The sequence below is a fragment of the Tupaia chinensis genome, unplaced genomic scaffold, assembly GCF_000334495.1.
Source record: "Tupaia chinensis unplaced genomic scaffold, TupChi_1.0 Scaffold000100_1, whole genome shotgun sequence".
In the NCBI taxonomy this organism is placed as follows: Eukaryota; Metazoa; Chordata; class Mammalia; order Scandentia; family Tupaiidae; genus Tupaia; species Tupaia belangeri.
The window spans coordinates 2,427,954-2,444,526 of NW_006159564.1; the positions used below are offsets into that span (position 1 = coordinate 2,427,954).

Genomic DNA, 16,573 nt, shown 5'->3' on the forward strand with positions numbered 1-16,573 from the left:
AAGACTCGAACCACCTTCTGAAGAGGTTAAGACCACTGTGCCACCTGCTGGCTCAGAGAGACACTTAACACTGGATGGGACCAGTAGATGGTGTAATGGGTTACTAGTTGGACTCTCACTACAGTTGGAATTCCAGACTCCAGTAGTTTAAAACTCAGGCTGGGTGCATGTGCCTATGTGCCCAAAATCTTGAGAGACTGGAAAAGAAGGGATTGCAATGTTGTCATCCCACTTGGAGGGTGATTTTTCACTTTCTGTCTCCGGCAAGCACACACTCCCTAAAGCAAAAATCTCTCTTAAAATTGTTTTAAATGGAGGCCAGCAGGAGGTGTAGTGGTTAATGTGCTGGATTCCCACATAGGTGAAAATGGTTCAAGCCCTGGACCCAGTGGCTTGAAAAATCACAACAAATAAATAAATGGCTTAAAAACAAACAAAAACAAAAAACAAAAACCTCAAACTGAGGGAAGTGTAAAGTGACCAAAGAATGGTATAGAGAAATTTATCGATTCCCTGTGACCATCCTTTCAGAAGGTGCTATTATTGTTTCTGATTTACAGAGAAGTAAAGTTAGGTCTGTAGACTGGTTACAAGACAAAGTTATAAGCCAAAAAAAAGGTACATCAGAGATTCAAACCAATGTTCTGAATCTTATGTTCTCTAACACTGTTATCTTGCAGGACAAACCCAGAAACCTTAGTTCCTTAGGCAACTAGCCGATCCTGTCTGGTGAGAGGGCAGGATAAATGTAAGGGAAAAGTAAAGGTGAAGCCAAAAAGTTAGGCGAGGGCCTAAGGCAACGCACGGGCTTCATTTTGCATACTTAAGGTTTCTAATTACTGCAGTATTGACAGTTTCTCATAATTTGACAGAGACACTGCAGGCTGTAAGAAAGGTGGTTGTACCACGATGCTACATGACTTGGGACAAATCACTCTAGGGTCTCAACTCACACCTACTTTCCAGAGCCTAAGTCCGCATTGGACTACTGACGGCATTAAACGAGAGTGTGTGACTGGTGTCTGACACTAGAGGTCGCTACACTAAATGCTGTTTTCTTCTTTAAATAGGGAAAAAGACAACGGCTCAATTATCTTCCTTTGACGTAGAGTAAGCAGTACACGTGACCCACCGAGGCCAAAATGAACCCTCTGGCCAGCTTCATTTCAACCCGGGAGCGCAGAAACCTTGTTAAGTAAGGTTCCACCAACAGTCCCAGGGTGGTGCTCCCAAGTCCTCTCACTCTTCTTACTTGCAGCCGAACCATGAAAGCCTACGTGCCCTGTAGCAAAGTCCTTAAACTTTCCTTCACGTGCCTCCCCACCCTCAGCATACCTCACTTCCAAGGCCGCTAATAGATGACGTCACATGCACTTCCGTTTCCCAACGCCCCCCCCCCTCCATTCTCCACGGCCGCTCTAGGCTGCTCCCTCGGAGGCCGAGCCCCAAGCTCAATGGTTCCTGGGCGGGGCTGTGACGTCCTTGGCGTGGCTGCAGGGGAGGCCGCGGCGGGGAAAATGGCGGACGGGAAGGCGGGAGAGGAGAAGCCTGAAAAGCCGCAGCGAGCTGGAGCCGCCGGAGGTGAACATAACCCCAGCGTCGCGGGTTGTGTGGGATGCTCTGGGCTTTTCTGTGAGCTCCCCGGGGTGGGGGAAGTGGGGTAGGGAGAGAATGGGCGGATCCGGTGCTCACCCGGCCAGGTACTGGGCCCAGACGAGCCCTGGGCACGCCCGGTGCGGCCCGCCGGGATCCGGGCCCACGTTGCCTCCTTGCCGGGAGACAACTGGCTACTGTTCGTCACCTCCTGGCCCCCACTGAGGCCTTGCTTCCGAGGAGAAGGGAGATGGAGCCCAGGAAAGGAGATCAGACTCGGGTGGGACCAGGAGCGGCGTAGCGCTCCCGCCACACCGGAGCCGCAAATAACACACTACACACACCGGAGACGCTCCTCACACAGAGCACAAAACGGCCACCACGCAGTGGCTGCGGGGACTGCCGCAGGCCGAGTTTCCCACGGCTCCGGCTCTCAGTTACACGTAGGAGTTCTTTTTCAAGCCTAATCCTGACCCTGTAACGGGACGGGCGCTGATGGTGGAGGGACAGCAATGAATGCCTTCGCTTATCATAACTCCGGTGTAAGCTGCGGAGTGTCTAGGGCAGGGTTGGGTCGCCTTTCTCTGAGGTAGCTGCCTTTTATTGGTTATGCTGTTGCTAGTTTACCGCCTGCCAGATGTGTAGATGACTAGACTAGTGTGATTCTTTCTGTATTTTGTTACCGTGTTAAACTCAGCTTACGGCTGCCCCTATTCTGTACTCCCCATCGTAAATTTGGGTTTTAATGCGTTAAAGAAATATCATGTAATCTCTCCAACCCCCTTTGTCGTAACAAGGCAAGTGATTTAACACGTGCGAACAGATCATAATGTCTTGCTCAGAATATTTTAAATATTCTTTGTTCTACCCTTAAATTTAGCCCTTAAAGTACTTGATGTGAGAAAATACGGACTATTAGTAATGAAAGCAAGGCCCTACTTACATAATTGTTAATGTGAATTGCCTTGGGAACAAAAATTATTGTGAAGATAAGTATAATGTTCAATTACTTTGGGCCCAGAATTTCCATTTTAAAGCATACAATGCTATTAGTTGAGCTTTTGCACCCCCCCCCCCAATAAGCAATTTAAACCATCTAGTACTTTCTCAGTAGGTATTTTATTTCGGAAAAAAAAAATCTGTCTTGGAAATTGGCTAGTAAAATTACATAAACAGAAGTAGTGTGAAGAAAAACTAAGGTCTGTTGTCTAGAGAATCTTAAGTGGGTTTGACTTTAAATACTTGGTATAATTTTTTTTTTTAAAGTCGTTATTGGGCATGTGTGCTCGCAAAAGAGAGAAGAGGGCAAGTGAGAAAGCATGCTGCCAGGTGTGGATTCAAACTGCAGTTGACCATGTGAGAGTCCAGCACCTTAACCACCTGCTGACCCACTAAGATCACGTTTTTGTTTGTTTATTGAGAGATTTTTGCAATTGAGCCTGTGTGGCTGTAGAGACAGAGACACAGAAAGTGAGGAATATCCCCTAGGGTAGATGGCCATGCGCAGTTCCTTCTCCATTTGCCTCTCAGGATTTGGGGCATGCACACACATGAGTTTTAAGCCACAGGGTGTAGGACTCAAACCTGTTGACTTAAGTGGGAGTCCAGCAACATAACCATTATGCCATCTGCTGGTCCCATAAGACTATGTTTTTGACAAGTGTAGCAGAGAGAAATTTAATGTGCTGCCTTAAATATGAGCATAAAGCCGTTGTTTAATATATCCTCTACCCTTTTAGTTGAGGATTATTAGCTCTTGTAGTATAATTATTGATATTTCCATTTTAGCATTTTGGGGACAGGGTTGATAATACAAAATTACTTTGCTAATCAGTATCAGAAAAATTATTATGGTCTCTTTGTTGATAACTTAGAATAAGTAATATCCCTTAGCTTCTACATAATTTGCCTTGTTTCCTTTACAAGAAAGTAGTGCTACTGCATGTAAGCAATTTTGTAAGGATAGATATTTTTCATGAAAGTGCAGAGGAATCATAGTCACTATTTTGAAACACTGTCATGTTTGTATAAGAGGCTTGCCTAGAGAATATTCTGAATTTTAATTTCTGTTGAAAAATCAACTATGTTGGAAGCACTGTGTAAGTATGTTTTTAGGAGTAGGTTACTTCCATAGTTAACATTAATTATGTCTCTTAAAGAAGTCACAAGTTAAACTGCCTCCTTTTATTTTAAAGACTAGAGCAAGGCTTTGGTAGATTTGTTTTCCTCCTCCCTTTGCTTAAATTTTTGCAGGTGTTTGAAGTTTTTAGAGAAGAGCTTTCATACATAATCATGGCATCTCACGCTTTTGAGCTTATGCTAAGAACTGCTTCAGTGAAATTGATATTTATTACAGCTACTAGTAGTAGGGTCTTGAATACATTCTCATTTAAGCTGCACATCAGTCCTATTAGGTAGCTGTGTGCCCCTTTTTCAGATGAGGAAGCTACCGGAATAAATACAGGTGGTCATGAATGAGCTTTTACCCTGTCCCTTCACCCCAACTGTTTAGTGAAAAAGGAAAGTAAAAATGCTGGTACCATAATATGTAATTTGATTTCATATTAATCTTCACATTTGCTCAGAATGAGTATAAATCTGATAAAATCTCTTTTCTTAATGTGCACCTTATAAAAGAATCTAATAATTTTATGTAATTCTGTTAATGTCTTGTGTTTAAACTATATTTCACATTACTAAAAATTTTTACAGTACTAATCTGTAGACATCTAAAATTTTGTTTCCACAGTCCCAAAATACAAAATATTTCATTAAATGAACTGAAAATTAAGGTTCTCTATATAAAGCTCCAAATGCTGAAGTAGTACATGTTCTATAAAGGAAAACTTAATGTACTTCGGGGTTGATATTGACATCTAATGGTATATGTCAGAGCTCACATTAGGTTGTGGGGCCAGCAGTTAGCATAATGACCATATCGCTGGACTCCCGTGTAGTCAACTGGGATTCGAGTCCCGGAACCAGTGGCTTAAAACTCACACCAGGCGCATGTGCCTCCGTGCCCAAGATCCCAAGAGGAGAAGGGATTGAGGCGTGGCCATCCCCTCTGGGGGGGGGGGGGATTTCTCACTTTCTGTCTCTCTGTCTCTCTTTCTGGCAAGCACACGTGCCCTATAGCAAAAACTTCTTCAAAAAAAAAAGCTCACATTAGGTTGAAATAATTTTTTCTTTTTTTGAGAGAGATTTCTGCTGTGGGGCATGTGCACTTGCCATAGAGACAGAAGGCAAGAAATCACCCTCTGGGGCGATGGCCACACCGCAGTCCCTTCTCTTTTCTCTTCTTGGGATCTTAGACATCATGCACATGCGCCCTGCTTGAATTGTAAGCCACTGGCTTGACCTACCACCAGGTCCGGGGCTTGAACCATGGTCAACTACATGGGAGTCCAGTGACATAACCATTAGCCATCCACTGGTCCTGAAATAATTTTTTCTTACAGTGAACTATATATAGATTGTAAAGATTGTGAAAGCACTTACATTGATAACATAGATTTGGCTGTCATATGTTCCCTTTTCAGCCCAGTGTTTATTCCATTTTTTTTATTTCCTAAATGTCTTGTATATTGTTACTTAACTTTTTAAAAAGAATTATTTATTTAATTTTATTTGTTGTTATTATGTAACTTGCTATAGGGCACACATGCTAGAGAGCGAGAGAGAGAAGTGTGAGCAAACAAGCAAACAAGCCACCAGGGCCAGTAGTCAAACCACAGACAGCCATGGGAGTCCAGAGCTTTAACCACCATGCCACCTGCTGGCCCTGGTATTGATACATAACTTTTTTTTTTCCATTTTATTTAACTTTATTTATTCTAATTTGACCAGAGAGGGGCAGAGAGAGAGAGAGAGAAAGCTAGAGAGCAGACCACCAGGTCCAGGACTCCTACCACTGTTGGCCGTGTGGGAGTCCAGCGCCCTCAACAACCACTTGCTGACCCCAATACACAATGTTTATGAGGATTATGTAAAGACAAATAAAAGCTAAGTCCTTGTGACACATTGAGTCTTTTCAAAGAAATAAGGACTAAGAGTAAATTCACTCTCTACTTTTCCCCTTCACCTCTACATTTAAGAATAGGTCTGCTCTAAAGAGACTCCAGGGTTTTTACCATTGCTTTAAAAGACAAGGAGAAAAACTTCTTAAAAAAAAAAAACCAACAAACTCTTTGAGAGTAAGTAGAGCCAAATAGTTACTTACTGTGTCCAGAAATAAATTGCTAGATCTGGAATCATTCATGTAGAAGTGACCTCATAGAGGCACCAGCAGTTAGCATAATGGCTATATTGCTGGGTTCCCATGTAGTTGACTGCGGTTCGAGTCCCCCGAACCCAGTGGCTTAAACTCACGCTGGCCACGTGTGTGTGTGCACGCGCGTGCATGCCCAAGATCCTGAGAGGAGAATGGGGGAGAAGGGATTGCGGCATGCCCATCCCCCGCCGGGGGGGTGATTTCTCGCTTTCTGTCTGTCTCTGTCTGGCAAGCACAAGCGCCTGATAGCAAAAACCTCTCAAAAGAAAAAAGAGGGAAAAAACCCCCCACACACAAAGGGGAAAAAAACAAACAAAAAAGAAATTACCTAAGGTCACCAGATGGTGAAATGATTGCATCACTAGACTCCTACATGGCCAACCATGGTTGGAGTCCTGGACCTGGTGGCTTGAAAAGCATACCAGGCATGTGTGCATTTGTGCCTAAGATCCCAAGAAGAGAATGGAGAACAAGGTATTTCGGCGTGGCCATCCCTCTTGGGTGGTGACTTCTCACTTTCCCTCTCACCGTCTCTGTCTCTCTTTCTGTCCTCCTACCTAGCACACATGCCCTATGGCAAAAATCTTTTAGAAAGGAGGCAGGGAAGGAGGGTGAAAGGAATGAGGGAAGGGAAGGGAAGGGAAGGGAAGGACAGACCTAATAGAAATAGCGTTGGACTCCCACATGGCTGACTGTGATTTGAGTCATAGACCTGGCAGTTTGATTTCTCACCTTCCCTCTCACTTGCGCTCTGTCTCGTCAAATTAAAAAATAGTACATTAAATTAAATAATTATTTGGAAAAAGAAAAAAAATATTATGCTTCAACCTCATTGTGCAGCTGTGATATATGTGATCTAGCTTGCCTTTCAGATGACAAGAATACAGGAGTGAATAAAATTGAGTTGCTGCCAGTCGTTAGAGTAGTTCTGCCAACTCCCCTTTTCATGGTACCTTTTTCTGGAGCAATCTTCATGGAAATCTGTACAGTATAATAGGATTAGACCACTAATACTGTATTCCATTTATTAGCAGATAGTGTGTTCAGCTAGTTGTCATATTTGACGTTAATATTTTTATAGTAAGAATATGTTCACTTCATTTATGCATGCTTTAAATTTTCTAGATTCTCTATTCCAGAATTATTTTCTGGATAAAGGGAAACCTCAAAGTAAGAAAAGATAGGCATTGGGACCAACAGATGGCGTAATGGTTACATTGCTGGACTCTGACATAGTGAGCCGCAGTTCAAGTCCCAGACCTTGGTGACTTAAACTCATGCTGGGTACATGTGCGCCCAAAATCCTGAGGGGAGAATGAAGGAAAAGGGATTGCAGTGTGGCCATCCCTGCTTGGGGGTGATTCCTCACTTTGTCTTTCTGTCTCTGTAGCAAGCACACACACCCTATAGCAAGAATCTCTGGGGAAAAAAAAATGATAGGCACTTAAAAAAAAAACCCCAAAAACAGAAATCTTGACTAATTATAGCCCATGGATCACAGTTTAAAGAGCATTTATGCTGCAGTCAAGTCTAAATGTACTTGATGCTGTTTGTTTTTCAGTTTGTGTTTACCCCAAATTTTTGCCTTTATATGTTGTTTCTATGTGTAAAGCCCCTGGGTTTTTTGGTTTGTTTCTTTGTGATCAATATTTAGAGCCAATTTTCAGTTTTAGCTGTGTCAGTCACAGAAAAATAGTTATCATTTGGGTTTTACTATGTTTTGGTTTTACTAAAACTAATCAATGTGGTTTTGTTTTTGTTTTTGTTTTTTAAGAATTACTTTCAGGACCAGCAGTTGGCATAAGGGCTATGTCACTGGGCTCCCGTGTAGTCAACTGCAGTTCGAGTTTTGGACCTGGTGGCTTAAACTCACACTGGGTGCGTGTGTGCCCAAGATTCCAAGAGAAGAATAAGGAATCACGGCATGGCCATCCCCGCTGGGGGGTGATTTCTCGCTTTCTGTCTCTCCATTTCTCTTTTTCTGGCAAGCACACACACCCTATAGCAAAAGCCTCTCCCCAAAAAAGAATGAAAAAAAAAAAAAGAATTACTTTCATTTAACATTTATTTATTTATTTTAATTTTGCCAGAGATGGGGGAGAGGGAGAGAGCAAAGCCACCAGGTCCAGGATTTGGACCGTGGTTGGCCATATGGGAATTCAGCACCCTTAACCACCATGCCACCTGCTGGCCCCTAAAACTAATCAAGTTTTATCATACTTGATTAAATCTATAAATACAATGCAGTATTGACTATAAATGCTTTTAGTTGTATAGACTTTGGAAAATCATACTTTTTAGAAAGAATTCTATTTGTTTTTGTTATAGGGCACATACACTCATTAGAGAGAGACAGAGAGAGGTGGCCACACCACAGCCCCCTTTCCAGTCTCCTTAGTATTTTGGGTGCACATGTACATGCACTCAGTGTGATTTTCAAGTCACCAGATCTGGGACTTGAACTGTGCAATCAGCTATGTGGGATCCAGCTCCTTAACCTCCACACCACCTGCCAGCCCCAAAAAGTCTGTATTTCTTAAATTCTGTTTTGAAACTATTAAATAGGAATCTTTTGTGCTTTTGTGATTTAATGTATAAATAAATAAATGAATGGCACCTTAAATAATCATTCCAGTGCTATCTTTGCCTCTGGGAAATCTCCAAACCTAATCCTGCCTTATAACCTCCCCTATATGGTCATTATACCTTTCTCTCTTATTTAAAGAGAATAAAGAGTTCCTTATTTATTTATTTATTTACTTACTTGCTATAGGGTATGTACACTTGCTAGAGAGAGAGAGTGAAAAAGGAAGGGAGAGAAAGAGAAAAATATCACCCACCACCTCACTGGCTGATCCTCCCCTTTTCTTTATTTTTTTTATAAAACTTTTAATTTAATTTTATTTATTCATTTATTTATTTTAATTTGACCAGAGAGAGACATGGGAGGGGGAAGCAGCTTACCAGGTCCAGGAATTGAACCATGGTTGGCTATTTGGGAGTATCCAGTGCCTCAACCACTGTGCCACCAGCTGGTCCCTTTTTTTTTAATTTTTAAAATTTATTTCCTCCCCTTTTATTTTTTTGTATAAGCAAAATCAAATGTTTTTCTTCGTAGTGCTTATTAATCCAGAGACCCATTATTCCAAAACTATATTAAGCTAGATCTGTAACCTTGGTCTCCTAACTCTTTTTTAATCCGTTTGTATTTGATTCCCTATCCCACTTCTAGCTTTTTGTCTTTTTACTTATTTTCAGGGCCATCCCTTAAAGCATCATCTCTTTCTCCATAAATACATTGTTCTTCCAGTGTAATAGAATACATTCTATAGGATTAATTGGCAAATGGGGGGGGGGAACCAATTTTAAATGATTAACTAGCTTTCTGTCTTCTCAGTGTATTTTTAAATAGCCTTATATAACAGATTTGACGTACAATGTGCACTAATTTCATCATTGACTTAATAGAAACAAGTCAGATTACTAAAAGACATCTTCTACACCTACATATTTATGCCTTCTGTTTGAAATTATAATTAGCTCATCTTTTATGAGAAAAATAATATATAAATCAAAGTATTTTTAATACCTCTTATGGCTGGCTTAAAAAGGTAATAACCAAGATTTTCGAGTAGTAGAATTAAATAATTTGAGAGGCTGTAACCTTGAAGTCTTTCTTGACGTTCCTGTTCAACTTCTAAGATTGTGTGAGATGTACTTGAGGAACACATCCCTCAAGAAAATAACTCCAGGTTGTATTAACACTGTAGTTTGGGGTAATTATGGACCTTTCCATAACCAGGAATTTGGCACGATTAGTACTATATTATTTTTTAAAAAAATGAGAATTTATTAGCCAATTATATTATCTTACATGTGACTGTTCACAAACTAGTTTGTATATAAGAATTTATAGATCTTAATTTCAAAAAGCAAAATTCTACAAATAACCAGATAATTCTACAACTTACATGGTAGTATTTATTTGAAGGGCTTTTACCTTTTTGTAAACTCTGTTTATAATTTTAAATTGCTCTGTATTTCATGCTAGTTAATTCATGGGAGCCTCTTCTACTGCCACACAATCTCAGTTCCTGCTGTATACTCTAACAAACAGTGGAAGAGACTGTTGGGTCAGTAGGTGACAACTGCAGAGGTATCTTCCTTGTAACGATGCTTTTTGAGGTTGCTGCTCCCATCAATCTGCTCAGTAAAAATAGCTCATCTTGGTAAGTTGTTTCGACTTCACCAGGACCTGAAGAAGAAGCAGAAAAACCTGTGAAAACTAAGACTGTTTCTTCCAGTAATGGAGGGGAAAGTTCCAGTCGCAGCGCTGAGAAGCGATCAGCTGAAGAAGAAGCTGTAGACCTTCCAACAAAGCCTACAAAGATCTCCAAGTTTGGATTTGCCATAGGTAGTCAGACGGCAAAGAAAGCATCAGCCATATCCATCAAACTTGGATCAAGTGTGAGTTGTTGTTTTTTTATATATGATGTTTGTAATGGGTCTTAAGGATTTGTTTTGAAAACTTTTTTACTAAGTTATGCTAAGTATAAAAATTTATATTGCCTAAGAAGTGATCTTTGTGGGACCAGCAGCAGTTGGCCTAATGACTGTGTCGCTGGACTCCCACATAGTCGACTGTGGTTTGAGTCCTGGACCCGGTGGCTTAAACTCACGCCGGGCGTGTGTGTGTGCATGCCCAAGATCCTGAGAGGAAAATGGAGGACAAGGGATTGCGGTGGGGCTATCCCCCAGGAGATGATTTCTCGCTGTCTCTCTGTCTCTCTGTCTATTTTTCTGGTGAGCGCACGCGCCCTATAGCAAAAACGTCTCCCAGAAAAAAAGAAGTGATGTTCACTTGTACTTGCATGTATATATTTACATGTGTGTATTTAAGAAGTGATTAGCACCCTGTTCAAGAAAGGTCTGGATGAATTATATCTCAATACACTTTTTTTTAAAAAGAATTATTTAATTTTATTTATTGTTATTTTTTAATTTGACTAAAGAGAGAGAGAGAGGGAAATTGAGAAAACGAGCTGCCAGGCCTGGACTCAAACTGTGGTCAGCCATGTGGGAGTCCAGTGCCATAACTACCACACCACCTGCCAGCCCTGTAAAGCTATTTTTTTAAAAAGAAGAAAAGGGTTGGACTATTAGCCGAAACAACTATTGCTGGGATATAAAATTTATAACGTACTAAGTTAGGATTTTTCCAAATTGATCCAAAACCTCTGAAAAATATTGTTACAAAGAATTTCAATTTTTTTTTTTATTTTTCAGTGCCAATAGTAACATAACATCTCTATAAATTATTTGTATCTTAAAAGATTAGTATTGCTTTACAAGAGTACCTTCCTAATTATCTTACTTTGGAACTAAAAATGGACATTGAGTATTATGTGTCTCATGATAATTATCCTTTATAGATCAATACTTGAGTTCCTGTTTTAAGTTGTAAATCTTGAACTAATACTATTAACCATGGAACTTCTGGAAGTATTTGAAATATTAAGTAGAACCATATTAGGTTGTAAATACTTGTTTCTGACCTACCATGTGACAGTTTTATATGATTCAACTAAATAGCGCTTTCATTTAAAAAAGAAAAAAAGTTACTTACATAATTTATTGCTATTGGCTTTAGAAAATGGTTCCATTCTTCTGTGGAGAAAAATCCTAAAATTGCCTGGAGTTGTTTATTTGTGCCATTCTGTTAGTGCTCAATTATTAAATGTATTTAGCTTTATTTCTCCATTAGGTGTTCACTCAGAGGATCTTAAAAATACTATCTGGATCAGTTTTCTGCTAGAGTCAGTATGTTTGAGCTGTTCTACTACTTTAAAAGAACTACTATTCTTAGAATCTCTGCCCTGTCGCTGTGTTGTTTTGCCTTTTTACTTCCTTTAAAAAAAAAAAAAAACTCGTCTAAACAAAAAATGTACCACTTGTGGACATTGTTTCATTACTGTTTTTCTCTAGTTCAGCTGATTGTTTTTGTTTAATACATTTTTAACACATTTTTTGAGTAGACCCAATATATAAATCATTTTATTTGATAGATAGTGTATTAAACATATTCTCATGTCCCTTATATAATAGTTTACTATTTTTGAACATACTCTTAATCCAACCGTACTTTTTCTAAGTTATTGACATGATTTAGTAATTACTGCTTTTTTAAAAAGAATTATTTATTTAATTTTATTTATTTATTCATTTATCTTTAATTTGCCCAGAGACACACATACACACACACAGGGAGAGGGAGAGGGAAAGTGAGAAAGTAAGCTACCAAGTCCAGGACTTGAACCACAGTCGGTCATGTGGGAGTGTCTAACACCTTAACTACCACACTACCTGCTATCCTCCAATAATTTCTGATTATTTTAGGTTGTAAGGTTATTTATATTTGAAAAAGCCTATTCATTAAAGCTTCTTCATTTGGGAAAACAGACTTGTGAAGTATAGGATATTTTAAAAAAGTTGAAACTGTTGCTTTCAGTGATATGATGTGAAAAAATAGTTCAACAATTGGTAAATACTTATTTGTGTCTTATGTTGTTTCTACATCAAATACAGCTCATCTTTAAAAGAGTCAAGAATGTTTCTAGAGTCATTCACTGTGCATAATCTCCAAATTCACCTTTTTAATTCCTTTAAAAGCAAACATTTTGAAGATGAAGGAAGGTGGTGGGGGTGTGGAAGAAGGAATGACTAATTTTGTTTCAGCTCCAGGAAAAAAGATTATACTGATTAAATGATAGTGACATGGGGTAGAATGGTGAAAAGTCAGGAGAGTTAAATCTAATAGGGGTCAAACTTAGAAGTTAGGGTAAAGATTTTCTGGCTTGGTACTCATACACACTATACAATTAAAGTACCCGGGAGAGTTCTTAAGTGAAACTTTCCAGTCAGTCAACAGAGGATAGCCTGTTCGGGGATGTTCATAGGATTTGGTAGTTAAAACTATGGGGATGAATGAGTGAAGGTGACCAGAAAGAGAAAAAGGTCACTAACTACCGAATCCTGGGTGTCTAGCTTAGTACAGAATGTCAAGAGGAGAGAGACAGAAAAAATTTGTCAGAGAATTAAAAGAATAATCAATAAAAAGTACTGTCACAGAAGCAAAGATAAGGGTATTTTCAAAAAGGACCTGGTAGTTATGGTCAAATGCAACACACGGTCATGGTTGGCCTCAAAGAAAATAATTTCAGCGGAATTGTGAGTGAAGGGAGCCAAATTGCAGTGATGAATTTGAGAATGAGTGGGTAATGAGAGGATCACCATAGGACAATTTACTTTCCTAAAATTTTGATCAAAGAGAAGGCATGGATGAACCATGTCATAGGTCAAAGGGCGGAAAGCCAACTGATAAAGAAATATTAGTCATAATGACTTTTATATTCTCAAGGCACCTTGTGGCTAACTTACCTATGGAAAAACATTATTATTATTAAAGAATTATTTTATTTATTTATTTGTTTAAGTTTTTTTGTTTGTTTGTTTTTTGTTTTTTTGCTATAGGGTGCGTGCACTCTCCAGACAGACAGAGACAGAGAGACAGAAAGCAGGAAATCACCCCCCAGGGGGGATGGCCACACCACAGTCCCTTCTCCTCCATTCTCCTCTCAGGATCTTGGGCACGCACGCACACGCACCTGGCGTGAGTTTAAGCCACCGGGTCAGGGATGTGAACCACGGTCTACTACATGGGAGTCCAGCGACATAGCCATTACGCTAACTGCTGGTCCCAGGTTTTTATTTTTCTTTTTTTTTTTGGTGAGATTTTCGCTATAGGGTGCGTGCGCTCACCAGACAGAGAGACATAGAGACAGAAAGCGAGAAATAACCCCCCAGGGGGGATGGTCACGCTGCAATCCCTTCTCCATTCTCCTCTTGGGATCTTGGGCACGCATGCACACGCGCTCGGCGTGAATTTTAAGCCACCGGGTCCGGGATGCGAACTGCAGTCGACTACGTGGGAGTCCAGCGACATAGTCATTACGCTAACTGCTGGTTCCCTTTTTTTTGGGGGGGGAGAGGTTTTATGCTATAGGGCGCGTGCACTTGCCAGAGAGACAGAGACAGAGAGACAGAAAGCGAGAAATCACTCCCCAGGGGGATGACCACGCCGCAATCCCTTCTCCATTCTCCTCTCGGGATCTTGGGCACGCACGCACATGCGCCTGGTGTGAGTTTAAGCCACTGGGTCCGGGACTCAAACCGCAGTCGACTACATGGAAGTCCTGCGACATAGCTGTTATGATCAGAGAGACACACAATGTGTGTGTGAGAGAGAGAGACAGGCAGACAGAGAGAAAGAAGGCAAGCTGCCAAGTCTGGGACTCAAACTGCGGCTGGCCCTGTGGGAGTCCAATGTCCTTAACCAATATGCCAACTGCTGGTGCCAAAAAGCATTATTATTAATAAACCACTCTCTTAGCTATACCAAGACCCCTTAGCAGAATGATACCCAATTATATATCCTAATGGGAAAATCGTTTTGTTTTTTTTTTAATAATTATTTTATTTAACTTTATTTATTTATTTAAATTTGACGAGAGAGAGAGAGAAGGAAAATGAGAAAGCAAGCCTCCAGGTCTGGGAATTGAACCAAGGTCAACCATTTGGGAGTCTAGTGCCCTTAACCACCATGCCACCTGCTGGCCTCCCTAACTGGAAGATCTTTTACAAGAGGGAAGTAAATGTATACGACAAATTAGTAAAGCAAAGCCTACCCACATTTTTTAAAAATGAGAATGGATTTGTCTAAAGTACTGAATTTGTCATTACGTAAGATTCTATAAAAATATAAATTTGAATCTTTGAAGATAAATTATATTAAATAAGCCTATGTAAGTGTTACTTATGTGATTGATGCTCTTTTTATTATGTTTCTTCTTCAGAAGCCTAAAGAAACTATTCCAACTCTTGCTCCAAAAACCCTATCAGTAGCAGCGGCTTTTAATGAAGATGAAGATGTAAGTTGACATACTTTTGTTTATATTACTTTAACCCGTTCTTCTAAGAAGGTGTTACTGGCAGTTTTGTTGATTATATTAACGGTATTAGTGAATTTCCTTCACAAAAGTTTTTTTGTGACACCTATAAAAACTGGATGTTTTGGGAGTAGTAGATGGCGCAATAGCATAATTGTCAACCACAGTTCGAGTCCCAAACTTGGCCGTTTAAAACTCAACACTGGGTACAGGTGTGTGCATCCCAAAATCCTAAGAGGAGAATGGAGGAAGAGGGATTGCGGCATGGCCATCACTCCTGAGGGGTGATTTCTCACTTTCTGTCTCTCTGGCCCTGTCTCTCCAGCGAGCACATAGGCCTTATAGTAAAATCTCTCTTTAAAAAAAGGAAAGAAAGAAATTTTAGATAAGTTCAGACAACATTCTTTCTATCATTATAGTAGTAAAAGATAAATTTTACTTAGATAAAAGAGCACATGCATCCAAAATCTTCATCCATTCTACATTTTTTTAAAGAGGTTTTTGCTTTAGAGCGTAAGCACTTGCCCAAGAGAGAGGCAGAGACAGAAAGAGATAGTGAAGCGGAAAGTGAGAAATGACCCCTGCAGGAGGACGGCCACACTGCAATCCTCTCTCCTCTATTCTCCTTCTAGGATGTTGGGCACGCGTGCACATGTGCCCGACATGGTCCTCAGTCCACTGGGTCCAGGCCTCGAGTCCCTATGCCATCTACTGACCCCCATTCTACATTTTTTTGGAGAACATAATTAACTTCAGATATATGTCTGAGTCTGAAGTATATTAAACAGAGGATATTCATTTAATTAGTTAATTTTGAATTTTTAAAATAATTCTTCCCCAAATTTTTGTTTAGTTGTTGTAGCTCTTTAATCTCCTTAAATGTATTTAATTCCTGAATATTCCATGGCACTAACAATTGTGAAGAATACAGGCCAGTTTTTTTATATAGTATCTCTCAATTTTGACTTGTTTAATGTTTCCTCGTGATTAGATTCACGTTTCTTACTTTTGGTAGGAATGAGGAATGCTACAGAAGCAATGCCAAGTACTCAGTGTGTCATATCGAGGAGTACATGCCCCGTTACTGGCAGTGCTAAATTGATCATTTGGTTAAAAGTGGTATCCGCTGGGACTAGCAGTTAGCGTAATGGCTATGTCGCTGGACTCCCATGTAGTCGACCGTGGTTTGCATCCTGGACCTGGTGGCTTAAAACTCACGCCGGGCATGTGTGCATGCCCACGATCCCAAGAGGAGAATGGAGGAGAAGGGATTGTAGCGTGGCCATCCCCTCTAGGGGGGTGATTTCTCGCTATCTGTCTCTATGTCTCTCTCTGTCTGTCTGGCGAGTGCACGCGTCCTATGGCCAAAACTTCTATAAAAAAGAAAAAAGTAATATCTGCCAGATTTATCCACTGTCAGAATAACTGTTTTACCTTTTGTAATTAAAATATATCTTATGGGAACCAGCAGTTAGTGTAATGGCTATGTCGCTGGACTCCCACGTAGTTGACCATGGTTCGCGTCCCAGGCCCAGTTGCTTAAAACTCATGCCGGCCGCATGTGCGTGCGTGCCCAAGGTCCTGAGAGTAGAATGGAGGAGAAGGGATTGTGGCGTGACCACAATCTGTGGTCTATGTCTCTCTGTCTCTAAGTCTCTCTCTGTCTGTCTGGCGAGCGCACGCGCCCTATACCAAAAACCTC

At 40.4% G+C, this 16,573-nt stretch overlaps 1 protein-coding gene across 1 annotated transcript in view; it reads left to right on the plus strand.

Moving 5' to 3' along the window:
• The first annotated feature begins 1,472 nt into the window (after window positions 1-1,472).
• Window positions 1,473-16,573, plus strand: part of PCNP (PEST proteolytic signal containing nuclear protein) — a 44,622-nt gene continuing 29,521 nt past the window's right edge. Inside the window, exons 1-3 of the mRNA XM_006143579.3 lie at window positions 1,473-1,581; window positions 10,119-10,333; window positions 14,779-14,853. Of these exons, the coding sequence (XP_006143641.1) occupies window positions 1,518-1,581; window positions 10,119-10,333; window positions 14,779-14,853 (354 nt within the window). The 5' untranslated portion in view covers window positions 1,473-1,517. The remainder of the gene's footprint in view (window positions 1,582-10,118; window positions 10,334-14,778; window positions 14,854-16,573) is intronic.